At 36.2% G+C, this 26,892-nt stretch overlaps 1 protein-coding gene across 1 annotated transcript; it reads right to left on the bottom strand.

Moving 5' to 3' along the window:
- Positions 1–1,261: 1,261 nt before the first annotated feature.
- On the bottom strand, positions 1,262–24,691 carry DGLUCY (D-glutamate cyclase). The gene is made up of 12 exons (XM_054400419.1): positions 24,589–24,691; positions 21,531–21,684; positions 20,640–20,838; positions 19,415–19,565; positions 17,674–17,796; positions 15,252–15,449; positions 13,004–13,264; positions 12,581–12,680; positions 10,742–10,890; positions 7,533–7,652; positions 5,979–6,130; positions 1,262–1,495 (listed from the first exon to the last, which is right to left on the bottom strand). Exons 1-12 carry the CDS (start codon positions 24,689–24,691, stop codon positions 1,352–1,354), a joined length of 1,854 nt encoding a protein of 617 aa, XP_054256394.1. The 3' UTR covers positions 1,262–1,351.
- Between the last annotated feature and the right edge of the window lie 2,201 nt (positions 24,692–26,892).

Genomic DNA, 26,892 nt, shown 5'->3' with positions numbered 1-26,892 from the left:
GCATCCTAAAGGACTTCAGAAGATTCGTGTTCAAAGTATGCTGATATTTGTGGTACAAACTGATTTTTCTTGTTCTCAGAAAGTTTTTGTCTTACATAAGAGAAGAAAAATAAAACTCTCCTGCCAGAAAGGAAAGTAGATACAAGGTGCTGCTGACTGATGGAAGTCCACTGTTCTTTATTAAAAAGCAGTGGCTAAACACAACTGCCTTTCTCATCCTGTTAAAGCACAATGGTTCATGACAACTAAAGGGCTAGTGCCTGAGAAGTACAATGTCACATATACCAAATATGCCCTGTCCTCTCTGCTGTGAGGGCTGACAATTTGTAGAACTTCAGCCCTGACACTCATCTGGAGTTCAAGTAAAATCATGGCTTTAAATGACACAACTCGGACACAATTCACAGCCACTTCTCATGTACTGGTTCAGCCTTACTAAGCCTTTGAGATGTAATTTAATTTTGCTTCACTTAGTATCATCAGAAGCTGAATTTATATAACTGGAAATAATCTAAATGTTCATTTACATAATTTTATTTCATACTGAATGCAAATGTTTTCTTTTGTTTTAATTTCTTACCATGCTTTCCTTTCTAAGCATTAATTTTAGTCACTATTTATGTATGTAATCAATTTATTCTTAACAGCAAGATACCCTGACATGTCTGCTAGGGGGCAAAATACATAAACGGCAAACTACAAATATGGAGGCGGCACACGGTGTAGCCACCCTTTACATAGAAGCTCTGCAGCACTGCCCTCATTTTCACTAGCTCAGCTGAAGCTCCACACTTAATCTCCTCACACTTTCACAAACTATCCACCACCATAAGAGAACAGGTTTAGAGGAGCCACAGGAAGAGCTGCAGGAAGAGTGCAAGGGAGCTGTATTTAACAACTTTCACTACTGTAACGCTTATTTGGTCTTTTTTTGTTTGACCCTCTCCTCTTCACTGCAACTGCCTTCCCCAGCACATGGTATTTTTAAATCCAAGTTGCTACAAGAGTTACTTCCTGTTACCATTATAAGGTTAGCAAAACAGGAACAGCAATGCAGCAATATTTCATTTTATCAGAAGCTTTCTTTGTAAAAAAACAGATCACCTCTTAGTATATAATATCATTTACCATCCATTATAAAATTACAGAAAAGAAAGGCAGACAAGAGCACCATGATGATATCCCCTTCTCGCTTCACAGAGATCTTGTAAGGGTAAAAATGAATGGTTTTGTGCAGCCAAGACACTAGAGGTGAAAAGTCACATTTTCTGATCTTTTATATCTTGTGAGAACCAAAGGGATAAGGGCAAAACATGGGAATGACTCTTGATAGATAAATCATTAGAGCTGGTCACTGCTGCACTTCTTGCAGCAGCTTTTCAATCACAAGTGAGTGGGTGTTGTAGAAGGGCAGCCCATCCACTTCCATCTCCAGGCTGGCAGTTTTTCCACTGCGGACCCCATGCCTCACAAGTGTTTTCAGAAGTTTTTCTTCCTTAAAACCCAAAGAAATAGAACATAATTAAAATCCTGAATCAGAAAAAAGGATTCATCGAGTGTTTTGTTGTTGTTTTAATTCTAGGAGAGATTGACCACATCCTTGGTGTTTATTTTGATAGTAATTTGATGATACCCTTTTCCCCTAGTCTGAGTCAAAGGCTTATATTCTTAACTGCTGCTTAATTACTGAATATATTATATTCTCCACAATTCTCCAAACAGCACATCAGTGTCAATTCAGAAAGATGAATCTTTTTTTTTTTTTTTGCATAGTTTCAAGTTCCTATGTTACAGAAATCAGAATCAGAAGAACTTCCACCCAAAGAATCTCAAAACATTACCTGTCATTTCCCCAGCTGGCTGCAGATACATTTTTAAAGAAAAAGAACAGAAGGGAAAGAGGATACACGAGGAAACTTGGTTACAGAGAGTACCTGAACAGGCTGCACAATCACTTTCATTTCCTACATTTTTTGTGATCTCTGCATGCCTTTTTTTTCTTTTCTTCTATCCCCTATTGATTCTGGTTGCTTAGGAAAGGGATGGGGAAGAAAGAAAACCCTGAAACTGTTCTTCTTCGTGTTCTTTGAAACAGAATGTACTTTTGTTTTGACCTACAACTCAATTTTGTGTTTATAACAGTCATATTCTTGCTCAACAGTAATGTAAGTATATAGAAAAGCATGTTTCAAGTTGATCTGTTAAAGTACACAGAGGGAATCCTTGTCCGTGAGCTATGGGCAGTTAGCATTGTGAAGTGAAAAGTTGGGATAAAATCATCTTTGAAGAAACACTGCTTCTATGAATGGTGAAATTAGAAGACCTAGTTTCAGTTGGGCATATGTCTACCATAAAGTGCATTACTTTTCATCTGACATTAATGTACACAATAGAAGTCCTACTGTCTTAGTATTTGCTATAAAGATAATTTATTTCTCTAGTTCTGTTAATAAAAATTTAGTAACATAAAAAGCCTGCTCATGGCTTAGGTTCCTCTTGCCTCAACTGCATGGTAATCTGCATAAGACTTTAAAATAGTGTTGCACTATCTCTTCTTCCCATTCTTTGCTAGGAATGCCTTTTCTGGCCTTTGGTCTACTGTTCCATTTCCATTTGTGTGAGATCCTTAACAAATATTTCTATAGGTTTAAATAGTTCTTGTTTGATATTCCTAACAAAATCCTTTATCTCCTGGACAGAAATTAATGATGAAAAAATTACAAAGTTAAAATGTCTGATATTCTCTTATTAAATGTTAGAGACTTTTTTTCTAGGAAGATTCCTAAACAATACAATATCTTTAGATCTAAATTAAGACACATTATGGTTGCATCTTACATAATCCAGTACATGGCCAAAATATGATCATTTTGGAAGGAATTAAAGGATACTTTTCACAGTAAATTAGCAGAGAATTTAGTATAATTTGGTAACCTGCTTTCTTGAATGCACTTTATAAAGATTTGTATTACATTTCCTGGTCATGTAGTTCGGTGAAACAAAATTAAATGAGGCACTGGATTTCTGTTAAAGAAAAACTATGCCTGATTACATTGTGTCAGTCTTGACACCATGTAGCAACACAGCAATGATACACCTATTAAGGCAATTACCTGAATACATCAGTAGAATAAAAAAAGTGTTGCTTCATAGTTTCTAAAATTATAAACCTACATCACCTTATGTCATGTGAATGCCCATATATATATATATATGAATGCAAATACAAGCACCTGAGCTTTCTGCATGGGAGAGGTTTTTCTTAGCACTAAGTATCTATTTCTAGGGTGGTAAATTAGATATTTCCAGCCACAGAAGAGACACCTGAGCTGGATGCATAAAATGTAATTTCTAATTTGAATGTTTTCCTACATATTTACATGTTAGAACTCTCTGATCTGCTTACATGTGGGAAAAAGTCTTGCTCATTTAATACTATGTAACTGCCTGAGAAATCATATTCTATCAGCAAATACTATTGTTTCCATTTGTAAGGAACACACTCTATTGTCCAAAACACATCCTTAGCTGTAAAGTGCTGCAATTTGCTCGCAGTATTTCTTTACTAATTAATGTAGGAATTTGGTAACCAGAAAAACAAGTTAATAGAAAGAGAATATGTCAATTTGCACTTTATTAATGGAAAAAATCTCCCTATGAATGATAAAGCTAATAAAGAATACTAAAACATATGTCACATCTTTATGTATTGCTCATTCATAAAGAAATTCATATTCTTATGGGTCATAAATTCAAAACAAATACTATACAGATAATTTCTTTCCATTCATAAAGAGTTCAATAGAAGAAAAACTGCCTGGTAATTAAAATGGATGCAAGGAAATGGACTTGGATGATCTCTGAGGTCTTTTCCAACCTGGTTGATTCTGTGAAATGCCGAGTTGACAGTAGGATGTTTAGTACAAACTATGTTTGAATATGTATGAATTACTATATTTCCCTACAGTCACTTCAGTATAAAAGTACCATGAACATCTGAAAAAAATCAAACCAACAGTGTATTAACCAACATAATTATAATTCAATTCCACAACTGAAAGGTGAGTAAAAATTGGTTAGATCAAATTGTTTCTTGCTCATCAAGTTCTCAACAAGCAGTGAATGCTTTGCAGTGTCTCCTAGCAGCATGCATGCGCAGACTAGTCCATGCACTTAGAACAATCTCAGTATCAGTGGGAATGGATAGCTCCACAGTTCTGAGGTTTCTTGCAGTGCAATCCTGACAATGCTTGACCATGAGGCTGCAGAGACATAACTTTTGTGTTTTAGGGGAAGTCTTCCTGTGGTACTTATGATCTACAGTTTTAATGGGAGAAATACCTTTTTGTGGAAGAAGAATGAAACACATTATAAGACAGCTGTCTGGTGCTTGGGCACTCCTTCAAATCTCTCCTTTCCAGTTACAGAGAGATATAAACACCAAGGTGGGTACATGTGGTGGTGCTCTTTGTCTTACTGGGGTAATTATTATCACATAAAAAGAGCTGGGTTGGGCCTAAAGTAGCCATATAAATATAAATGGTCTGAATCTTTTCATACTAATGGAGTGTGTGGATACTAATGTGTTCAATCTTCTGCACTGTTGTGTGGGTTGTAATTAAAGATATCATATTGTCTTGTCAGATGTTTTGTAACCTTCGCTCTTCCCTAAAACTGTTTCCATTAATTTTATCTCAATAGATTTTAGTATTGCACTTTCAGTAGCCCATTACTGGATCATTATTGATATTCCCAGCTGTGTAGCTTCATAAAATAAAAACAAGGAAGATTTCCTGTACAGACTATCGCATTTAATTATAGTATCTCATTACTGAGAATTTTGATCATAGTAGTTTTAGGATATATTAATTTAAAGGGGAAACCCAATACGTTAGATACAATTAATCTATTTTTGGGAAATATTGCACTGAAAGGTGCATATGTTTTGTTAAATCAAAGGATAAGTGGCTATATGGCTCTGTGAAATGCTGGAATCAGTTTCAGGTTTATGACAATCAGATAAAAAATTAAAATGGAAAGAATGAAAAAACCGAAAGTACAACTTACTCTAAAATATCTCTTAAAGAGATAGTTGGAGTTTCATGCAGAATGTACTCTCAGGGGAAATGCTCCACTCTTGTGAGCAGTATCTATGGTAGACAGATTACATTTTGCTTAGTGTTCTTGGAATTCACAAACTTAATGGTTTTGTACCTCTGTAGAGGTACTCTGCCAATAATACTGAAGTCCCTAAGTTATTACAAATATGGAATAGACCTTACTTGATTGTTGAGCTTTTTTTTTTTTTTTAAACACTGCCAAGTTAAAAATAGAGCCACATGCTTAGCAGGATGAGCACAGATCACAGTCATTTCTCACCCCTCTCAGTTATTTTACTTTTCCTCAGTCTGAAACCTTTGCATTCCCAGAATATCACACTGTTCAGAGCTGCATTAGTCAAAACACATTTAAAAGTATTCATCTGCAAGTCTTTCTCCAATTTTCATTTTTGGAACAATCAAAACTAATTACAAGAAGGTTCTAACATAACTAGAAAAGGTGGAAAGATCAGAAATACAGAGTGGTTTCTGTATTAGGACTGTGACTTTTCATTTTGGAAGAGAGACACCCAAAGGAGGCTACAGTAGAGATTTATGAAATCATGAAGGATGTTATGGAATTGACCAGGGAATTTTAATCCCTGTATCACAAGGGGTTTTTGCATTGTCTGTAAGACTGTAGTGCTATCTTGTGCTTGAGGTCACAGTGCACGAATATGTTAATTTTTGAGGATTTTTATGTTCAATCTGTCTTGAATCCTTTCCAGCAAATTTTAAGTACGGTGTGACTGCTCGTTCCCCAGGGATTCCCAAAAGTTACCCAAAGAAGTGGACTGGGCAGGATTTAGCAGTTGGCAGCTGATTCCACCTGCATGTCATGAACAAACTCCTTCAATTCCTTAGCCCTATGGAGTTTACCTTGTCAACTGAGGGAAGTGCTGAAAGCCAGACTGTCCTCTTAGATAACTGTGGAAATCCAACAGCTTTCCTCAGATAGCGGTCATGTATTTCACAAGTGTTGAGGATATACAGAGCACAAGCAATGGCATAGCCTCCCCAGTTAGAGACTCCTGAAAAAGAACATCACCATGAAATCAAATTGTAAAAAAAACAACAAACAAAACAAACAAAAAAACCCCCAACAACAAAAGTTACTGCAAAGATTCCTAACCTGCATGTGTCATTGGGCATGTACAACTGAGTCTCAAGTATTTATGGTGAAATGGAATGTGGATATGAATTAACTATTGATATGACTTTGGAATATTTGTTTCAGAACTACAGAATTGCTTCACATACTATAGTGTTTTCAGAAGTATTTCTGCAAGTTTTCATCTAGCTTAGTTTGTGGCTTTTCTTTCCAACAAAACAAAAACTTCAGTGGGCATCTTCTATAACACAGTTCAGCTTGGCTTAATATGAAGTCCATGAACTGAGAGCTGTGTTACAGCCCATTGTCTTTTGCTTTTAAACACACAGAGGCAAGAAATGTCAAAAAAGTATTGTAAACCAGGTAAACTGTTGTCAGATCTTATATAAAGGAATGCTGTTCCATTCTAGAGAATCCCTTTTTAGCCACAAATGACGATGTATTAAAGAGTTCAGCTGTTTTAGAAGATATGAAGCCATGGTGAAACTAATTATCCTGATGAGTGTCCTTGATGTAAGCACCATATAACACCACTCCACCCCCCCGCCCCCCCAGCAATCTAATGTAGTCCATATCCTTAAATTTTCTGTATGCTGTTATCAGATCAGTCCACGTTCTGGTTTGACAGCTTGTCAAGATTGTATTGGAGATTGTTAGAACTGAAACTTGCTCTGAGAAGGTATCTATCTCTGCTGCCTGATACCTTTTCCAGAGACACAAAATAGCAACATTTTTCAAAAATTCTGAAGTTGTTTTAGTGCATATAGGATTCTACACTTAAACATGTCCAAACTTCCACCTCACTTTGCTTTGCAGGGTCAGTTGCTTTCGAAGAAAAAAAAAATCACCAAATTGCCCAAGCAGCCATCATAGGTACATATAGCCATATATTTAATTTTCACCACACTCTCACTCACTGCAAATTTTGTTTTGTGCTGGTTAAGATGTTTTGGTGGAAGAGAATTTTAACTATAGCATGCAACTTCTATTATACTGAAAATTTGTATGTGCATTCCCACATATATCTATTCTGCAGTCTTCCTTGTTACTGTATTTAAGATGTGATATTCCACAGATATTTGGGATTTGCCCTACTATTTCCAATTAAATGCACTTCCTTCACAACACATCTTCAGTTTTCTGACATTCCTGCTGGAGCTGTAGTTGCTTAACTATGCAGAAAATTTGATGCAGTCCAGAGATAGATCTGTTTGCTTGCTCATACAAAGAAAGGGCCAATATGTTGGAAAGACAAATATTTTCTTGTCAGTTCTATTTTCAAACATCAACAGTGCTCCTACCCCCCCGCAAAAATTCCTTACCAGCTACAATAGTAAAATCAGCTTCAACATCACAAGCTATAACATCTCCATTTTTTATGTGCTTCTTTACAGCATCTTTTACTTTGCCCATTCCTAATTCATTTCCTCCATCTCCAACACCTTTATTAAAAGAGAAAAAGTTCAAATTAGTGTGAATGCAAATTAGTGCGAGCCCAACATATAACTAACAATTCATTTAGGAAGCATCCAGTGTCTTCCCTTGATGCTGTAACAGTTCATAGATCCACTTTTTCATCAAAAGTGTCTAGAACCAGAAGACTGTGAATGAAATAGCTGAAAGCATCACCTATCACGTGTCAACTTGTAGGTGTATATATGCAATATATGCTGTATTGGTGCAGTCAAAGAAATCAAATTATCAAGGGCTTGTGAACTGCAGACAGAATTAAGACAGAAGACTTTGCTTACAGAAGGCTTTAAATGAGTGTTGTATATAATGCATGATCATAATTACATTAGCAGAAATAGAGAAAGAAGACACAAAAGAAATAAACATGAGAAATTATCCTGTGATTCTATAATAAAGCAAGCATAGAAAACTTTGTTTTGCTAAAAGCTTTAATTAACAAGAGAGATTAAAATTAGCAGTTACTGCAGAAAGATAAGCAAAAATATACATAAGCACTTTGTCAGAAGTAGGACTTAGTGTACTGGTTGTTTCATACAGACCACTATCATTGTGTCACCATTTACAAAGAGCCCAACCCTATGTACTATCAAATTTTAATTTTTTTCTAATAATTTATGAAGGTTTTTTCCTTTGGTTTTTTTCCCTTTTTTGTTTAATGTGCTCATTTATTCAGGGGGTAAGGCCTTGTTTTTTCTCACCTGTTAGTCTAAATCTGTTTAAAGACTTTATAGAAAAATCCTAGTCAATCTCTGTGAAACAGAATAGCAAAGAGCTTCAAGTCCTCACTGCAACATACTGTATCTCAGTTTGAAATGTGACTGTGCTTTAATGCATAGCGTGTACTACAGGAGAAAAATTACAGTATTTATAATTTACAGTTCAACCCTCTAAATTGATAAATCTAACACTTTTTAGTAACTGCATAAACATCTCATGTAAGCCTGTAGCAAATTTCTTCCTTAAGTGACATTGAAAGTTATTTCTCAGCATCAATTATTTATTTAACTCCTGAGGTTTATATAGTCAAAGAGAGTGTAACTGACATAAAACTGACATAAAAAGATTTACCATGGAAAAGCTAACCTTTTTTCTTAATAATCTGTTCATATTTATTTAGGTATTGGTACTTAATGGTGCTTTCTAAAACCTGTTTTTTGGTAGCACCTTTCAAATAGGTAATGACAACCACAATGTCTCTCTCATCATACAAAAATATGGTGGTCGCTACTCTACTGTAACAATCCATGCAGCATTTTGAGTTTTCTGATATTCAAAATCCAAAATTTTGCTCTTAATATTATTTTAAAAGGCTAAAATTAATTCTTGTCCTTTGAAGATCATCAACAGTTTATTTAACTAAAAGATACTAACCCTTGCTTAGTTGTTTTGGGTTTGTTTTTTTTTTCCCTATCAGCTTTGCTTTGCTTTTCCTTGTCTTTGTTGATGTTCTGGTTATGCAATTAATAGATCTACTGCTGTGGATGGATCCTGTTAGTATTACACTGGGAAGAAAAGAACACCTCACTGAAAATTTTCCTGTACCATCTGTTTTCTTCTTTCTCTACACATTGGCAGAGGACTACATTTCACTGTAGATTTCCACCGTGAGCGTCACCTGACAAAACACAGCCGTCCACACACCAGCCAGTCAGCTACAGCTCTTTTGAAGTCAGCAGAGAGAAACAGACCTTTCAAACATTCAAGTCATCTCACCCCAAGGCAGACATTTCAAATATAGATGTCTGAAAATAGACAAGATGAATCCTTCTCTCCTAAAGGCCTGAGTGCTTTCCAGGAAGAGGAAAAATAGTTCTGTTGTATTCTCCATGCAAGTTTTCACTGACTGCACTGGTTCCTGAAACTACTTTCACGAAAAATGCAGGAAAGGTCAGTTTTCTGTGCTAAAAAGCATCTGTAGAAAGCACAACAAGTGTGACCACATTTTTTTATGCATTGCTTTGGAAAGCTTTTCATTAGCTTCCATATAAATAGCATCTAGCTATGTCAATTGTATGACGGCCAAAAAAACCCCAGCATGTGGTTTCAGTAACATCTTTTGTGGAGTGAGTGCACAGCACTAGAAGAAATAAAAACAACAGCTCAGCAGATAACTTTTCATGTGACTGAAATCAGCCTGCTATGGGTACTTATTTCTAATTTTGTGACACATTTCTAATTTTGTTTCTAATATATGTATGAATTATATTATCTCCCAACTGTATTTTGGGCAACACAGTGCAGCAGGAGGCATTTAATTATGCAAGGATGTTGTAAAACACTTTATATATACACCTTGATTTTGATATATTTTTTCAAAACCAGATGATACAATTAAGTTTTCAGGAAAAAAAAAAAGACTATAAATACAAGAGAGGAGCACTGTGTTGCTAAAAGCATTCTTATTAGATGTATCTGTCAAAGCTAATGTAGTTTTGTCAGGAAGGACAGTGTACTCCTTTAAAGATTATTACTGTATATTTAGTTGGAGAAGCAACTATTACAATAGATGCAAACATGCAACCCCATTTTAAGAGAAGGTACTGCTAAAAGACAAGATCAACTAAGATTCTATCCAGACTGCTGTTTTAGCAAAGATGTAACAATCATAAAAATAGCTACAGTATTTTAATATGTAATGGATAACATGAATGGAATAATAGGAATAGTGAATGGAAATTCAACAGTCATTTGCTTTCTGTGCTGTCTTTCACACATAAAATGCAGAATAAAGTCAGTGTCAAAACCCACACTTAGAGAAGTTTACGTATGCACGCTGATGTACAGATACTACCCACATCTGGGCTTGCTTTTTTATCTTTAAATAGATAGTATCTTGATCTTTGAAATCAACTTCTTCACTTTTTTCCATCTGTGAGAACCTTTTAATAGAAACTTGTAATTTTTATTCAGCCACGGTCTCTTTAAATTCAACCAAAACAGACAGCTGTAGCCTGCAAGCAATTATTCAGCACCTGCCTCCTCTTCCTTTCACTTCCAGTAAGAGTTCCTGTTCTGTGCTTCCATTGCTTCTGAGAATGTGACACAAACACACACATACCTGTTGTTGCAACTCCTGGAATGGTTTGTGCAGCTAAAAATAATTCATCTATGGGATCAACGAGATGTTTAATGTTAACTTTCCTGGCATTGTAATAATTGCCATCAGCAGCCATCCCAGCACGCTCTATTGCTACCAGGTGATCAAATCTGGTCAGAGACAAGTTGTAAAACAGAAAAGAAGAGTCACAGCTGTGATTCTCACTTTACAAACTCTTCTGTTGGCTGCTTCTCCTGTTGTGCTTGGTCCTACTTTTTGACATTTGGGACTGAAAGTAAAACTTGGATACTGCTTTGTTATTTCTGAATGTAGTTTTCTACAGTCTATTTCAAAATTTAGTCAGTTTCTTTACACCTTTAGTGCAATTGCCTCTTTCTATGTTTACCACTAAGAAACGGGTAAGTTCCTGAGATCCTTGTAGCCATCAGTCCTTTGCGCCAGCCACCAGGCCTTGCTCTCTTTCATGTTAAAATACTTAATATTAGGTAAGACGTCAGTCTCTGTGTTTTCAATGAAAACTAAAAAGTGGCAAATTAATGATAACCTAAATCCTTGTCAGTGCATGTATAGTCTCTGCTTAAAGTACATTGTTTGGCAAATGTTCATTTATTTCTAGTTGGGGAGTTTTAGATTTGTGGGGTTTGGGTTCTATGCCTGTGAATGTTTTGCTAGTTATGAAAGGTGACAGATGTACTGCAGGTGCCCTGTGTTTTAGGAAGAATTTTAGTATGCAGTACTTTATGCTAGAATTATTTTGTTTCTGTTTCTCCAGTTTTACTGAATTACTTCATGTTTTTGTGGGCAGGTATCTGCAGTGACTCCAGAGACCTTAAGCCAGGTTAGTTGTCTGCTTTAAATTACTACTTATTTTAGCTTCTTGGTTCTGTGGGATAAATTGAAATAGAAACCGGTTTAATTCTGTTTTGCACAGCTACAAAATACATTTTTAAAATGATACAAATTTGGTTTAAAACCATACATAAAAAATTATGACAGTATCACGCATATTATTACAGCATTCTTTCCACTGACCTGGGGAAAGAAATGTGAACTGAGTAAGTTGATGAAGCAAATACCAGGAGGAAAGAACATTTTAGTAAACAGAACAGATTGAAAGCAACTATGACATGAAAATGCTTTACATGGAAAGGTCAGTAAGAATGAACAATTTATGCCTACTTAAAGGAAAAGTAAGTTGCCTGCTAGGTAATGAAACATAGGTGCAGCTAGTTAGCAGATTCTCCAGTGCATTGACCCTAATCACACACTTTGTATGGCTCTGAATTTTTCCCAACTCTGTATATTCAGGAATGCATACACAAGCAGCTCAAATGAATATTGACAAGCGCATGCATGTACTTTTTCCTAAAGACAATAGGATGATCACTTTCACATTACTGCAAGCACATTTTATTAAATCCAATCAGATTCTCCAATTGGCAGGTTTGAGTCAAAGCTCTAGAAAGTGAACACCCTCCAAAATTCTTTTCCTGTTTCCTTTACTAATTCTGACGTAGTACTTCCCCTTTATAATTTTCTCACTGATTTAAAAATAGGTAAAATGATAGATTTATATTGCATGTGTATATCTGTGTCCAGAAAATTTTCAAAGGAACAGAGCTATTGAAATACAAAGTATCATTTTTCCTTTTTGGGCTCCAGAAATTCTGTACTCAGTGTGCTCCAATACCAATGTCTGGCTTCCAAGTTTGTTTTGTTCATTCCAAGTCTGAAGGATTTACTTGCAATCATTATACCTTCTTAGATGATGGTCATTATTTTTATTATAACTTTACACAGCAGAGGTGTGAACCTTTATCAAGAATTGAATACACATACCTAGGTTTTCCAGGATTCCCATTCTCACACAAAAATGTTAAAGCTGAATCAGCACTTTCCCTTTGATAACTCAATAGAGGGATGGATTTCTTCAGGACTCCTACAGGGAAACAAAATGCAATTCAGATACTGTGTTCCTTTCTTCTTGATATGTGCTTGAGAAACTTAAAAAAACAACAACAAAAACCCTCCAGACATCCAGATTTTTTCACAAACAGTTAATCCAGAATCAGAACCCAGCCATGTAAGCATTGAAGCTAGCTGGGTTTAACAGAATGTCATCGTAGTAAAGCTGATCAGAGCTTAGAGGATGAACTCTGGTTCACTCTCCAGACAAAAAAAAAAAAATCCTGTACTAAGTGACAGTGAGATTATCTGAAGCAAACCCTGGCTCAAACTGGCAAGTTAAAAACTGTGTCTTACCTATTTGAACAGCTTCTTCGATAATCTTTTTATTCAGATTCATGGCTCTCTGGTCTGTTACTATGGCAACCTCTTTCTCCAAGGCCTGCAACATAGCTGCAATCGCGAGGGCTCCCGGGGGCCCGTCGTTCTCTTCCGGCGGTTCATGAGTGAAGTGGGTAGGAAATCCAGTTGTTATCAGCACTGACCGAGCGTGAGACATGGACAGGCAAGCCTTCAGCAGCTCGTCCTGGCGAAGCAGATGAATTATACCTCGGTCTCCTATAGAAGTGGTTTTAAAGAGAGCAGTACAGTTTAATGTATTCTCCTTTTGAAACTGATGAGCGTGTGAACCTGCATACTTTAATGTCATAAAACGCATTATTGGGGGGGAAAAAAAAAAGAGGCAGGAATCGGGGTAATTTCCTCAGGAAACCTAGTAGGGTGTAGGATGTGAGTAATGAAGATAAGGGGCTATACTTCCAGGTTAAGAATTTCAGTTAACTGTGTTTTGAAAAGTCTTACACCTAGCACTTCTAGGTATTTTCTAAGAACTTATTGCATGTTGTTTCCTTTTCTTTGGCCTTCTGTTCTGTAATGACAGTCATGCTAATCCATGTCCATCTACCGAAGCTAGACTGTAATTCAAGCATCCCAAATCTTACAGAAGTTTTGATGCAGGCTTCAGATGAGTAAGATGGTCCTTTGTTTCTGTTTCTTCCCAAAGAAATTATTAACCACAGAAGTGAAGTTTTAGAGATGTTGTAAGTTACCAAGAGACTTGATAAACTCAGTTAATACAGTGGTATCCCAGTGACTGCTAAAAGATGTTACATTTCAGGTAGCAGGAAACCATGTTACCCAACCTTAAGGAACAGGTGAATATTAACAGATGTTCCTTCTCATGGATCAGGCCCTAAAGATGCAGCACTGTGTTATCTGTGTATGTCTTTCACTTTCAGACACTTCCTATCCACTCTCTTTTCCTTGGCATTTGGAAACACAAGTCCACAGCACAGTCCTTTCAATCTGCTAGCACTCCTGAAAACCACGAATACCAGCATTATGTGCCAATGTTCACTGGCTGATAGAGAGGTAAATTCTCACTATTGTTTTCTAGCTCACATCTTCATCTTTCTCACCTTCCCCCAACATTTTCCTCTTTTTCTCTTAAATTTCGCCTTTGCCATTTCTTCCTCTATTTCTCCTACATATAACATACAAACAATATAAAGACACAGAAAAAAGTTCTGAACAAAACTTAAGTAAGAGAAGCAGGGAATATTAGCCTCTGAGAAGTGGGATACGTTAACTGAAGTAAAGTACGGTAATAATATGAACTAACTGTAATGAAACGAACTAGCTCCTAAGTTAGGTCCTGTATTTCTGCAGAGCATGGCATTGTGCCAAGCTGAACTCCAGAGAGTGGGAAAAGGAGAGGCCTTGTGAGTAAAAATAAACAAACCAAAACAAATGCACACAGCCCAAACCCAGAGATTGGGAGAGCTGGGTGTAAGCTGTCTTCCACCACTACCTACAGAGGATTCCAGAAAATTTATGGGAAACGAGATCAGAATTTACAGCAGACAGAGGGGACTAAGGGTGTATTTTAAGAATGGCTGCACTGTTCAGTTTGCCTTTATTTCATTCTCATCTTCCTTGGGTACACATGCAGCCCTGCCACCCAACCTTCTGTGGTGATCAGGTGACTTTGGTCATCACACAACAGCTCAGGGATGAGTATTTCAGCAGAACCTGATGTAATTACACCCATCAGAGAAGGATGTTTGAAAAGGACATGCAACTACTAGAATTTTCTGATAGGAGTACCATAGCCATAAATACACTGAAAGAAATGTGCTATTTACTTAGCTGTGAACACCTATGTAGCTGTTGCCAGCATGCTGGGGTGCCCTGTATTTTACACAGCATTTTCAGTTTTATTCAGTCACAGTTCTTTGTGGACTCTCCAGCCTGCTGCAAACATTGATGCTGCTCTGTACTCTAAGAGCATATAGCCATCAAGTTCAGATATTCCATTACCCATAAGGCTGAACGGTTTTGAGCAGACTCTGGTATGAAGCATGGTGATAGAAAAGTGAAGAACTAGTTACAGTAACTTGCTGTATTCCACAACAATTATTAAAAATCTTAAACTTGCCTTTAGATTCTTCCAGTGTTCTTGAACTTCATGAATATCTGAAAAAGCAGGGTAGGTCATATCTACCTTACAATAAGTCCCCTAAGAGGAGAGGGTTTCTGCTTTTACCTGGATCTATTCCAATTAGGGTCTCTAGAGTCTTTATCTTTTGGGCTGCTTCTGCTGACACAATGCTATAATGCAGAGGATTTTCAGAAATGCAGTGGACTTGTGGGACCTCTGTTGAAGACTTGACTGTGGCATCGTCGTTCTTTAGGTCGGTAATGAACATACAGCCAGGAGAGTGAGTAAAAGCTAATGGAGGTCCTAAAATGGGTGAAAAAAATTCAATTAAACATGTCCTTATTGCAATATGCTGAAATATGAGAATGATAAAATTGCAAAAAGCTATTTAACAACACAGAGTCCCTGCCGAACGATACTTGTATCATAAAAACAGGTAGTATTTTAAGTTACATTGCAGCAACTAATGAACTTTGAGAAAGAAATGTTCTCACTTTAAAAAAAGCTCACATGGGTAGTTGAGATCCAGTTTATGTACAATATCATTTCGGTATAAACTTGAGGCAACTTAGGAACTGAACACTGGCACCTGCTAAGGAAGTCTATCAGGAATTGTCAAGTCTGAAAAATGAGTTTGACATGCATAAAGAAACTAGTGTATTGACATAACAACAGGTTAATGTTTAAGTCTGCATGCTGAGCTGGTGATATTGTGTCTGTAACATTAAAATAATTTTCTGATTTCTCGAGTGCTGCTGGAAGCTATACTGTGCCTTTGAATAGCCTTGTAACAATACAACAAAATTATATCAAGTGCTGCCTGTTCACTAGGAGTAGTCCTTTATCAGATTAAAAAAATTGGAGGCTAGCATCTCTGCACAGTATCTTGCCAACCTGGACAGGAGACCTATAAACTGGCAAGGAATAACGGCAAAAGGTGATCAACAAGCTTTAGCAAATGGAATCTGAGTAGCACCTAAAACCCTGGTGAACAATAGACTCATATAGACCTGGCAGCACAGTAGCTTCCTAAACTAGATTATAATGGATTTGGCAAAACTGATATGTTGTTGGAGAAATCACAACTGGTATACCAAAACAGCAAAGCTTTACTTTGTTAGGATTGTGAAAAGGGAGGAGATATTTCTTTAGCAAGTCCATATGTACTTAGTCTGCGCTAGATTTGTTGTGAGTCTATGGCTAGTACTTTAAAAGCAGTTGGAGACCATGATTGTTGAGGTTTAACATATCTCACCAAACCATGTGAGCAGATAACATTTTTTGTGAGAAGCTAGCAGATTCATCTGAAGTATAGGTACTGGTGGTATGGCAAAATTTTATATACCTAGCTGAGAAAGGAGCACAGCAAGATAGAAAATGTCCAAAAGTTCCTGAAATGTATTAATGACAACTGGGTTTAATGCAGAAAATGGAGAAAGGAACAAAAGTAAAAACTGGTTACAGGTAAGGGCAGGACAGAGAGCTGCTTTGGGCAGCTGATTGAAGAGAGACTTGCAATTTTTCCTCTCCTTTCCCTGCATGATACATGAGAAAAATGAATTGATCTGCTGGAGAGCACAGGAAAGAGCGTGATTTTCATCTTTGATTTGGGACTGGAGAAAAGAGATTGCATGTAAGAAATGAAAAACTCTCTGCTCCTAGTACTAAACATATTTACAGCAGATGTTGAGAGCAGTATAAACATCTGTAAGGAACCACAAGGAAGTAGCAGGTCCTGCAAGGAGAAAAGGATGAAGCAGATGACCTCCCAAGGCTCTCACAATTATACCACCTGTGATTATTAAGGTTCTTTTTTAGTAAGAACTAAAATATGAGATTTCATTCCACACTAGTGATATAGAGCAGGCTGTCACTACAGTTTAGATGTGTGTCCTTGCTCTTTGTGCTCGTGCCTTTTACAAGTGTCTGGATAAAATGCAGGACAGTTCTGTGCAGAGAAGAAAGTGTTTATGTAAAGTGTGTCACATTCACTTCATTTCAGATCAAAACCCCAAAACCTGAAACTCTTCATGGGACAATTATGAACCCATTTCCAGGTCAATCAGTTTGCTAGCTCTTGACAACATTTTGTAAAGCTGCTAGCTTGTTTTTTTTTTTTTTTTTTTGGCCTTTTCCTCTCTCTTCCCCCCCCCCCTCCCCCCTTTACTATCGTTTTACTGCAATGTAATATAAATTAATATTTTTAAAGGAAGAAGCTTAGAAATTAATGCCTTCAAGCTTCTAGGTTTTAGAAATGATTTTAAAAGATGCTTTGATGCTGCCATGGCTTTATGTTTCTGCCTTTAAAATATTCAAAAAAGTGATGAAACTTCAGTAAAAACTTCCTTTAAGGTAGACCTGTATTTCAGAATATTTGTTGTTGTTTGTTTGGGGTATTTTATAGCTCACCCTAAAATCAAGCCTGCTCATCAGCAAACTCATTCAGTCCACATTAAAAAAATAAAGAGAGAAAAAGAGAATGAAGGATAATTATAATTTAAAAAGAGTCTCCAAACATAATAAATACTGCAGTTGATGACTGCTTCTACTCCTGTTACTCCACAGGCCCAAAACACTGGAATATCACCAGGGTGGAGGCAAACTGGATCTCCATAGTTTGGTTTGGAAAGTTCTTGTATTCCGAGCAGACCTGGAATTGATAAAAAATGAAATCATGTGAGATTCCAATTAATAGCTAATACTGCAAAGCATGTGTGGGGTGGTGGTGTGTGGATCCTAAACAGTATTCAGTGACACTGAACTAAGATTGCAATAATGCCACTGAAATAGCATATTTAGTTTACCTTTGAGTGCATGTCTCTACAACCTGAGCTGACTTGTTTTTCCCTTTTTGTACATCAGTATCAGTAAACTGATTTTCAATAAAAATGTATTCACTTTCTTTCTGCAACAAAAGGGAAGCTAGACATGCATGCTGAGTCTCCAAGATATTATAAATCTATCAAGAGTAGAATTGTATTCATAACACTGGCAAACAGGAAAACTACTGCAATGCAAAATGGGCTCTTTCCAGGACATGTTTGCTAGCGCTTTACCTTCTTACATTCTTCAGCTTCAGAGAAATAAGCAACCACTCATTTACCTCTCTGGGTTAGATAAGTACATCTCACTCTTATCCAGCTTTCAAAAATTGTGTTTTGCTTTATTAAAACACCTACTTGCAATACTCTGGGTCATTCTAAGCACTTGCTCTCTTCCCTTGGTTTTAAGTTCTTCAGATGCTTTAACATACCACAGTCTCTTCTAGAATTAATGTATATGGTCTGTATATGTAATAATTCATCTTTTATGTAAAAAAAAAAAAAAGTGGAGATATTTGCCCAATCATCCTGTTGATCTACTCAAAATGGTACATCAGGGACAAAAAAAGGCAGCTAGGGAAGATGTGGGGCCTCTCCAAAAGGAGAATGGAGACCTGGTCACAATGGTGACCATGGCAGGGGGCTTGGAACTAGACAATCTTTAAGGTCCCTTCCAACCTAAACCATTCTATGAATCTATGAAGGTAATGACTTATTACCATTTCCTCAGATTCATGCATTCAGACCAAGTATATTACTGGGCTGTAATGTTAATCTCCTTCCATGCTCTTCCATGTGATCTTTCTGTGCATGTGGCTTATGAGACTACTGATTGACAAATTTCTCTCAGCAGAAGGAAAGTTTTGTCGTTTGTTTTGATTTTTGGCTTTTATTATTGTTTTTTTAGTTGCAAATTGCAATCTATCTTCATCTCACAGGTGTTTGTTTGGTTTTGCTCCTTCCCAAACAGATTCCTGGGGTATTTTTGGGTTTGTTTTTTTTTTTCCCCACAAAGAATAGGCATATATTTACTTGAGCTGGGTTTCATTTATTCTGTCTTAAGTGCTATGTTTAATGCATCCTATTTTAGTATTTTTAGAGATAATGCAGTACTTCCTTTTACAGTTGTATGTGTGGATGCATTTTGTGTCTTAACAGACATCTCCTCATGCTGTCAATCATTGCTACCCTGTCACTTTCTCTGACAACAAGAAAGTACTCACATATAAATGAAACATTTGTGAAAAATATGATTGCACTTTCTTACCAAAACCACCCCTGCCATCTAACTTATCTACAGAAGACAGCTAGGTTTCATCCAAGAATTCTGTGTTCAGCTCATTCAAAACCTTCTTTTTAATTCTAAACCCCTGCCCCACCTCCACTCCCCCTTTTCAGGTTTGTGACCATTACAAAGGATGTAAAGTTAAAAAATAACACACTAACCAGGGTCACCTATGTGAATTGGTGCTCCATGGGCTTCTTTTAACTCAGATGTTGCTAGTACAGCTGCTCCCAACTTGCTTTCAGGAATAGGTCTCATTGTGACTACTAAGTTGCAGCAAAAGGTAGAAATTGTATAGCAAGGCACATCTGTCTGGCAGTTTAAAAGAACCCAAGGTGTTAGCAATAACACTGAATAATGCTTATAAAGTATTAGAAGAAATTAGTCTAAAACTTTGTGCTGTAGTTGAGTTTAGATAGGCTGCATTGTAGCATGTATTTTAAATCCTTTCGAAGTATTTTATTAATTTATTTTTTGATTTTTGTAAGATCCAGCACTGCAGGAGTGAGGCATTCTACACTTGAGCTTCTTCACACAGATCACAAAAGTTTTCCAAGTTATGCATTTCTTGCTTCAGTAGATATAGCATACATTTGGTGAAGTCAGTATATTCTCGATATTGTTAGAAAACAATGGTACACTCCCTATACAGAAAGGGAAAAAACTAATCAGAAGTATCACACAGAAATAAATCTAACTGGTCTGAATCTGCTCACTGTGTTTGAACTGAGGGGAGCTAGTGCTCTGTAACATGCATGGGTCAGGAATTCCTGCTGCTGCCAGTACCACCTCTAAAGAAGTAACATAGCTCTTCTACACATACAAAATCTTATGTGCCTCTAGAAAAATTTTATGGAAGTCGTCATCCTCACTAACTGGGACATTGAAGCACCTGTTTTATTCAGACATAAAGCAGTCTGGCTTTTTAGAACATCATGCCTGATATCTAAGTTGCATTCGAACATAAACAAGACACACAAGGGCACGGGGTACACAAGATAAACAAGCTCAGTGTGGTAAGTGGTGCCTCTCAAAGGTCTGTATTGGGACCAGAGCTGTTCAATATCTTCACTAATGATATGGGCAGCCAGTTTGAGTGCACCCTCAGCAAATCTGCAGATGCTACCAAGCTGAGTGGTGTGGTTGGTAAGTCTGAAGGACAGGATGTCATCCAGAGGGACCTGGACAGGCTGGAGAGGTAGCTTGAGGGCAATCATAGATGTCAATATAGGCTGGGGGATGATGAAATTGAAAGCACCCCTGCAGAAAAGGACATGGAGGTGCTGGTGGATGAGATTTTGAGCAATAGGCATATGCACATGCTGTGAATACAGACAAATATTCAAAGGCAAAGTTATGACAACATGCATGAGTGCATATGCTTACCTTATACATGCTTACATTACATTTTTGCTCAACATTTCTTACGGGAATGCCAGCATTTTGGAATGCTTTTTCGAAAGAGAAGCTGCAGCCTATATAGAAAGTCACCATATCCTTAAGTTGTTGAGAATACTCCTTTAGGCTTTTCAGTGATCCAGTACAAGTTCCATGCTCATACATTCTGTATTGCAGGCAGTCAGTTCTAGTGAAATAAGTTGTTGTCACAGCTTTATAATAATTCATTTTTTAAACAAGATGAATTGTTTGAATTTATATTTACTCAGTGTCAAACCACAAGATACAGCCTAATTGATCCTTTTCTTGTCTTTCTAGCAATGAAACAAACACATGCAACCCCTACCCAGAACACCTTATTTTGCAAAAACACAAGCCCAGAAAACACTAGATTTTTAGTATGTTTTAGGTTTTGTAGGTCAATGTCCCTTACACATATCTTGTTGCAGGGTTTCAAAAATCAGGGAGCTGTTTTAAGTCTTGCTTTTAGTGTTTACCACAGGAGTACATCTTTCAAATTTCAAAGAATCTACAAATATCATGCAGTAACCATACTTGCATTATAATTAAATGTACAACAGAGGTAAAACCCTATTATTTAATTCTGCTGTCTCAGACTGCAAAATATTTAGAAATGGCACCAAAATTACCTTTTGCATTAGAGAAATACATGCAATACTGAGTTATTGTAACATGCTTCTCAAGAACAAGATGATCAGGCTGTTATACCATGATAGTTTTAATTCAAAGGTGTAATTCCAAGAAAAAGAAACTTGTTCAAAATTAACATCAGCATAAGCAGACTGTTCTCTGAAACCTTCCTAATCTCCACTATTATTCACTGTAGAACTTTGACAAGCAGAGTTTGTCTGTAGTTACCTGATATCAGAATCACTACTCAGAGAAGGGCATTTCCAGTCACCTGGTTTACTTCTGTACAGCAGTGGCAGAGGTCCATCATTTGCATGGCAAAACTTCTCAAAGTCATCAGCCAAGGACTTGTGCAAAATCACAACATTGGCCTGTTTATAGCCTGAAATTTGGAAGGTAGGAATGATTCAGGTTTTGTTTGTGAAACGGTGATTTTTCTGTATTTCTTTAGAGGGTCTGTAATATCAAAATATTATAAACTACCTGAAGGAAATTTTGGATTAAGAACTCGTTAATTATATTGAACAACTTTTGGAAACGTTTTAAAAATTGTAACTAGAGGTACTCTGTATGTAAAGACCTTCACAGCTAAAATAGTTGACAGGCATGGGTAGTACTAGAATATGAAGACAGCATAATTACTTTAATAAACATTTGTATAAATTTACATGTAAATATAATTTATTACCTAACCTGGGAAATTGGTATTCTATAGGCATATGCTTTACTTTGCAAATGTTAGTACAGAGCCAAAAAAAAAACAAAAAACAAAAAAACGGCTATTGCATACCACACTTACACCTTTTTTAAAATTTAAAAAAAAAAAATTAATTATTTTTTTGTTTAATGTCAAGCTATAAATTGTGGCCAGTCCAACAGGAAACTACAGGTATATTACGTAGTACATTCTTTAGAGTTTGTTGCCCAAGGAATTCTACTGTGAGCTGCAATTTAACAGAGATAATTACAGCTCAGGAATAAACTCTCGTCTGTCACACCAAATTGCAGTAATTTCTAATATTTCTAATTAAAAGCCTAGAATGAACAGAACTGTTACACCTTCTTCACTTGGAATTAACTGTGATTTAAAAGGCTTTTGACTGTTACCATGTGATAGCTTCAAAAGACATTACCATTTTGCAGTATTTATGAAGAAAACACATACTAATTTACTTAGCAAAAATTTATTTTCTAAACAGTAGCACTTAATAGCAATGACATTTTAATTTTCCTGCATGTAGATGCCAACTGTTCAAATGCAGAGGAAATTTGAAGTACAACTAGTCTGTGGTGCAGAAACCCACCAATTTACAGTTCCTGTATCAATACTGTCTTGAAAAGTTATTGCCATGTCTGACATGAGACAGGAGTAAAAGGCTTCATAGAACATCTTAATTTCTCAAATACTACAGTAGTCTGTCACCCAAGAGGCAGTCATTTAATAGAATCAATGACCTGCCTCAAAAGGTTGTACAAAATCAGCTAAATCTTAGTCTTGACCAAAACTAACAGAAAAGCCAAAAGATAAGTTTCTATTCCTGATGGAAAAATGCAAAGCAAAGGCTGAGGTAAGCATGTATTTGCATACCAAATGTGCCCACAAACTGCTCTGTGGGGAATACTCAGCACAGAAATTCATTTTATTGCTAGAAAAAAGTTGCTAAATACAGAAACAGTTTCTTGCTAAAGACAGAAATACGTTTGTGTTAAAATAAACATATTAAATTTACCACTGAATAAAATACTACATTAAATTACCCCTCAACTTCATCCCTTGCCATCCATGTGAGATCCACAGGCACTTTTTACTTTGCTGGTGATATTCATGAATTCTTAAAATTACAGTTTAAATCGGAGCATTCCGCTCAGACAACGCTGAATTTAAAATACTAGTCACAGCTGACAGACTGAATCTGCAGCTAACTTTCAGGTTTTCTGTAAACTCAGAAAGCTTCATTATTACTCTTTAACAACCTTATTACTCCTCCCAATAGCTCTCCTTCTATCCTTACTTTCATTATAGAGGAAAAGATACTTTCCCCTTCCCGTGTCTTTTTAAGTATGTAATTGCACTATGTATCCATCATCATGAATATACTCACAAGCAGTGTTAGTGAAGCTAGGCATGATGATCAGCCAATGCATTAATTCAACAGTCATGTCCCAGTTCACAGAAGATTAGAAAGAGCTTTTAACTTCTACAGTGAATGACAATGAGGACAGTAAGATATAATTATTTTACTTGTATGTCCCCCAACATCATAAGATAACTTCAAGATTTCTGAGAAATTCCAATTACCCTTATTTTTTTCAGTCTTTGCATAACACAGCTGCATGCTCATGGCTACAAGTCTGAACTTGTTTTGTATGCAAACAATACTTTAAAATAATGTTCAAAAGTACTGCAGTAATACATGCAGTTAAAAATACGTTTGGGATATGCTGCAGATTATTAACACAATAATATGTTTTCCATTAGTATTTTTCCATTAATGTAGTGATGGAAAAGAAAATAATAATTTCAAGACTTACTATCCTTAAAACTACTCTTAATATCCTTACATTATAGAAATGCTACTACACACATCTTTGTTGATCAGACAGCTGCCACAGTATTTTGATTACGTTGTAACATTTTGAAGTTGATCAGAACAATGACACAGCCTGCTCTGCTTCTCTCAGCTATGAGAGGCAAGACAGAAATAAATTTTCCAGTGTGCTTCCAAGTATAGAACTACTTTTCCCCTCCACCTTATGATTCCCAATCTTGTTGAGTCAGTAATTTCCAACTTCTGCAATAAATGAAGTAGAAACACACTTCTGAAACTTTACAGCTCTATTTCTTCCCCAAAGTGTAGCCAACGCCCTAAGTAAAGCAAGATCTCTGTGAAGAACATGAGTATCACCTTACAAACGTGATAATAACATATACAAGAAAAGCCAGATTTGGATAAATATTTTTCAAGTGTTTTCTGCATCTGTAATTTCTAAATGACACAGCTAGGAACTGTGGGATGCAATGCAAACATTGAAAACAAAGTCCATGTACTTTACACAGGCAGGACAACACATTTTCTCTGATGCACCTTTATGATTTAATAATTGTCAGGTGCTTACAATGTGATTTCAAAGCAAGTTAAGAAGGTAAGTCAATATAACATTTTCTTCTGTTTTACTTCTGTGCTTTCGATGTTCCTACATTCATTCACAAACAAGAAAAGAAAACACATAGCTATGAATCTAAAATGGAGTCACGTTTGCATTTAGAGCTGTTAGGTTTGCTTACCTTCTGCCATTCCAGAAGTAGTACGAATACTGAGTCTGTTGTATCGAATTACTCTTCTTAGTACATTGGGAAGGAGAGATTTCAAGCCTCTTGTCAAAAACATCTCCTCAACCTTAACAAAGACAAAACGTACTTTGCATATTTTTTTTTTTCATCTTAAATTTGATTTGCTGGAGAACTTGGCTTAATTCTCTTCCTCATGCTCAATCAAATTTGTTATCACTGGGAAATTCTGAGCTATAACCCGAAAGGCAGATCAAAGTCAAAAGTTTACTTCACTGATATTTTATGACTAAATGCAACTGAAACTTTGAACAAAGTAACCAGAGATAGGCACCTGAACATTCAGCATAAAATGCAAACTTTTGCTGGCCTGTAATGTAAGAAAGAGATTTATTTCCTCTCTCATAAATATTAATTTCCTAGAGTAGACACTTTTCCAAAATTCATTGTAACTCTAAAACTGCAAAAGCATAAATGGATTAACCTACCAAGCTCTAATCTGTAATGCTACTATCTCTGTTCAAAATGCTTTTAGACAATTAGCAAAGCAACCTTGTGGTCAAGAGAGAACTACATTCTGAAAATGCCATTTTAATACATTCCAGATGTATTATACTCCTCAGTTACTAATTATGTAGAAGTGAATACTCCTGTGGCTATTTTCCACTGGCAAAGCCCCTATGTAGATATTTAAGTCACTTATCATACAATCTGGAATGAGAACAGAGATAATGACCCTGATTACAATCTGTATCTCATTCTTTTTCCATCTTTTGGAGATTTAAGGTATCTCCCCCCTTCTCCCCCCACAATCTAGTCAAAATTCACACCATTTTCCACTCAACCTAAACTACCTAATAACTAAAACCACTTTATTACATTATACTAGGAAAAAGTAAAAGATAGCTCCTAATAATAATTTGGCTGCTTAGGATTTTATCCTTGGTCACTTTTAAGAAAAGAAATTGAACTATTCTCCAAGTAGTCAAATTACCAACCTCCAAGTTTTCTTTTAATTCAGAAGAAGCCATTCTTGATGTCATTCATAACAAATAATAAATGATAGAAGCTGTGCTACTTTTTAAAAAAGATGCCAGTAAATAAATGTACGAGATGTTACAACCTTCTGACAAAAGTTAACTTTTCTGTTAAAAGGCACACAGTTTTTGTATTCTACAACAGTACAAAGTTTTGCTATCACAGTGGAGTGGAATGTAAGTGAAACACTCTATTGAAAATGTATAACTCTAAGACATTAATTAACTAACTTGAAATAAGAGCAGTGATAAATTTTGACTGAAATTACACTACCATTGTAGGTTGTCTGTCTAAAATGTTTCCCAAAACTTACAGAATTCTGAGACGTTAAGATAGATGCACTGAAATTTAGAGTAGGCTTTTTAAGTATTATTTGTTCTGAAATCTTTATATAACATTGCCAGCCAAAAAAAAAAAAAGTCTGGATTTTTTTTTTCCTGAGCTCTGACTTAATACTTTCTAACTCTTCTCATCTTTTCTGCTTTTACATTATCGCTCTGTATGGTCTTCATTACAAAATCAGGAATGGTTCCAAACACACACTTTAAAGATAACAAGAAACTGGATTTAGAAATGTAGATGAGCTCTAATCCAGGCCTGTAAGTGCCAGTTTAAGATACATTATTATTCTGTAAAGAGGATTTCAAACACCAGTCTGGAACTGCTCATTCAAGATGTTTCAAATTAAATACAGTGATCCAAATTAAAAAAAAAAAGGCAAAATTAAAACCAGTCAAATTTATTCATTAGATTCAGATTGTTTTTCTTTATTTCTGAGAATCTTTGAAACTATCTAAATTATCTACAGGATCAATGGCATTAAGAACTACTAGATTACTTGGATTTGAAACACATTCTGAAGTTCAGGAAGCTAGTTTGGGAAAGAAGGTGTCTTCAGCCTGGTTCAGCCCTGGTTTGACGTTAAGTTCATAAACTGTGTGCCCAGTAGCAGAAGTGGAAGTTTTATAAGATTTTATAACAAACTATTTAGAGCCTTAGAAGTTTTACATTCATATGATAGCAAGTAGTTAACAAGATGCAGGACTATGAATATCAGTAGAGCTAAAACGTTGGCCATAAGCACCTTATAGAAACACCTGGGCTTGTGGTTCTTATCTGTGAACCTAGCTCCTAGCTGCAAAGCAACATGTAGTGTTGATGACTGGTTAGGAAGTGAATAATTTAAGCATTAATTTTGTACAAAAGCAGAGAGATTCCTCTCATTCAGAGGAGAAATAAAACTCACCTTATGACCATTTGCTA

The sequence above is a fragment of the Indicator indicator genome, chromosome 4 (assembly GCF_027791375.1).
Source record: "Indicator indicator isolate 239-I01 chromosome 4, UM_Iind_1.1, whole genome shotgun sequence".
NCBI classification, from domain to species: Eukaryota; Metazoa; Chordata; class Aves; order Piciformes; family Indicatoridae; genus Indicator; species Indicator indicator.
This window is presented reverse-complemented; position numbering and strand designations above follow the sequence as displayed.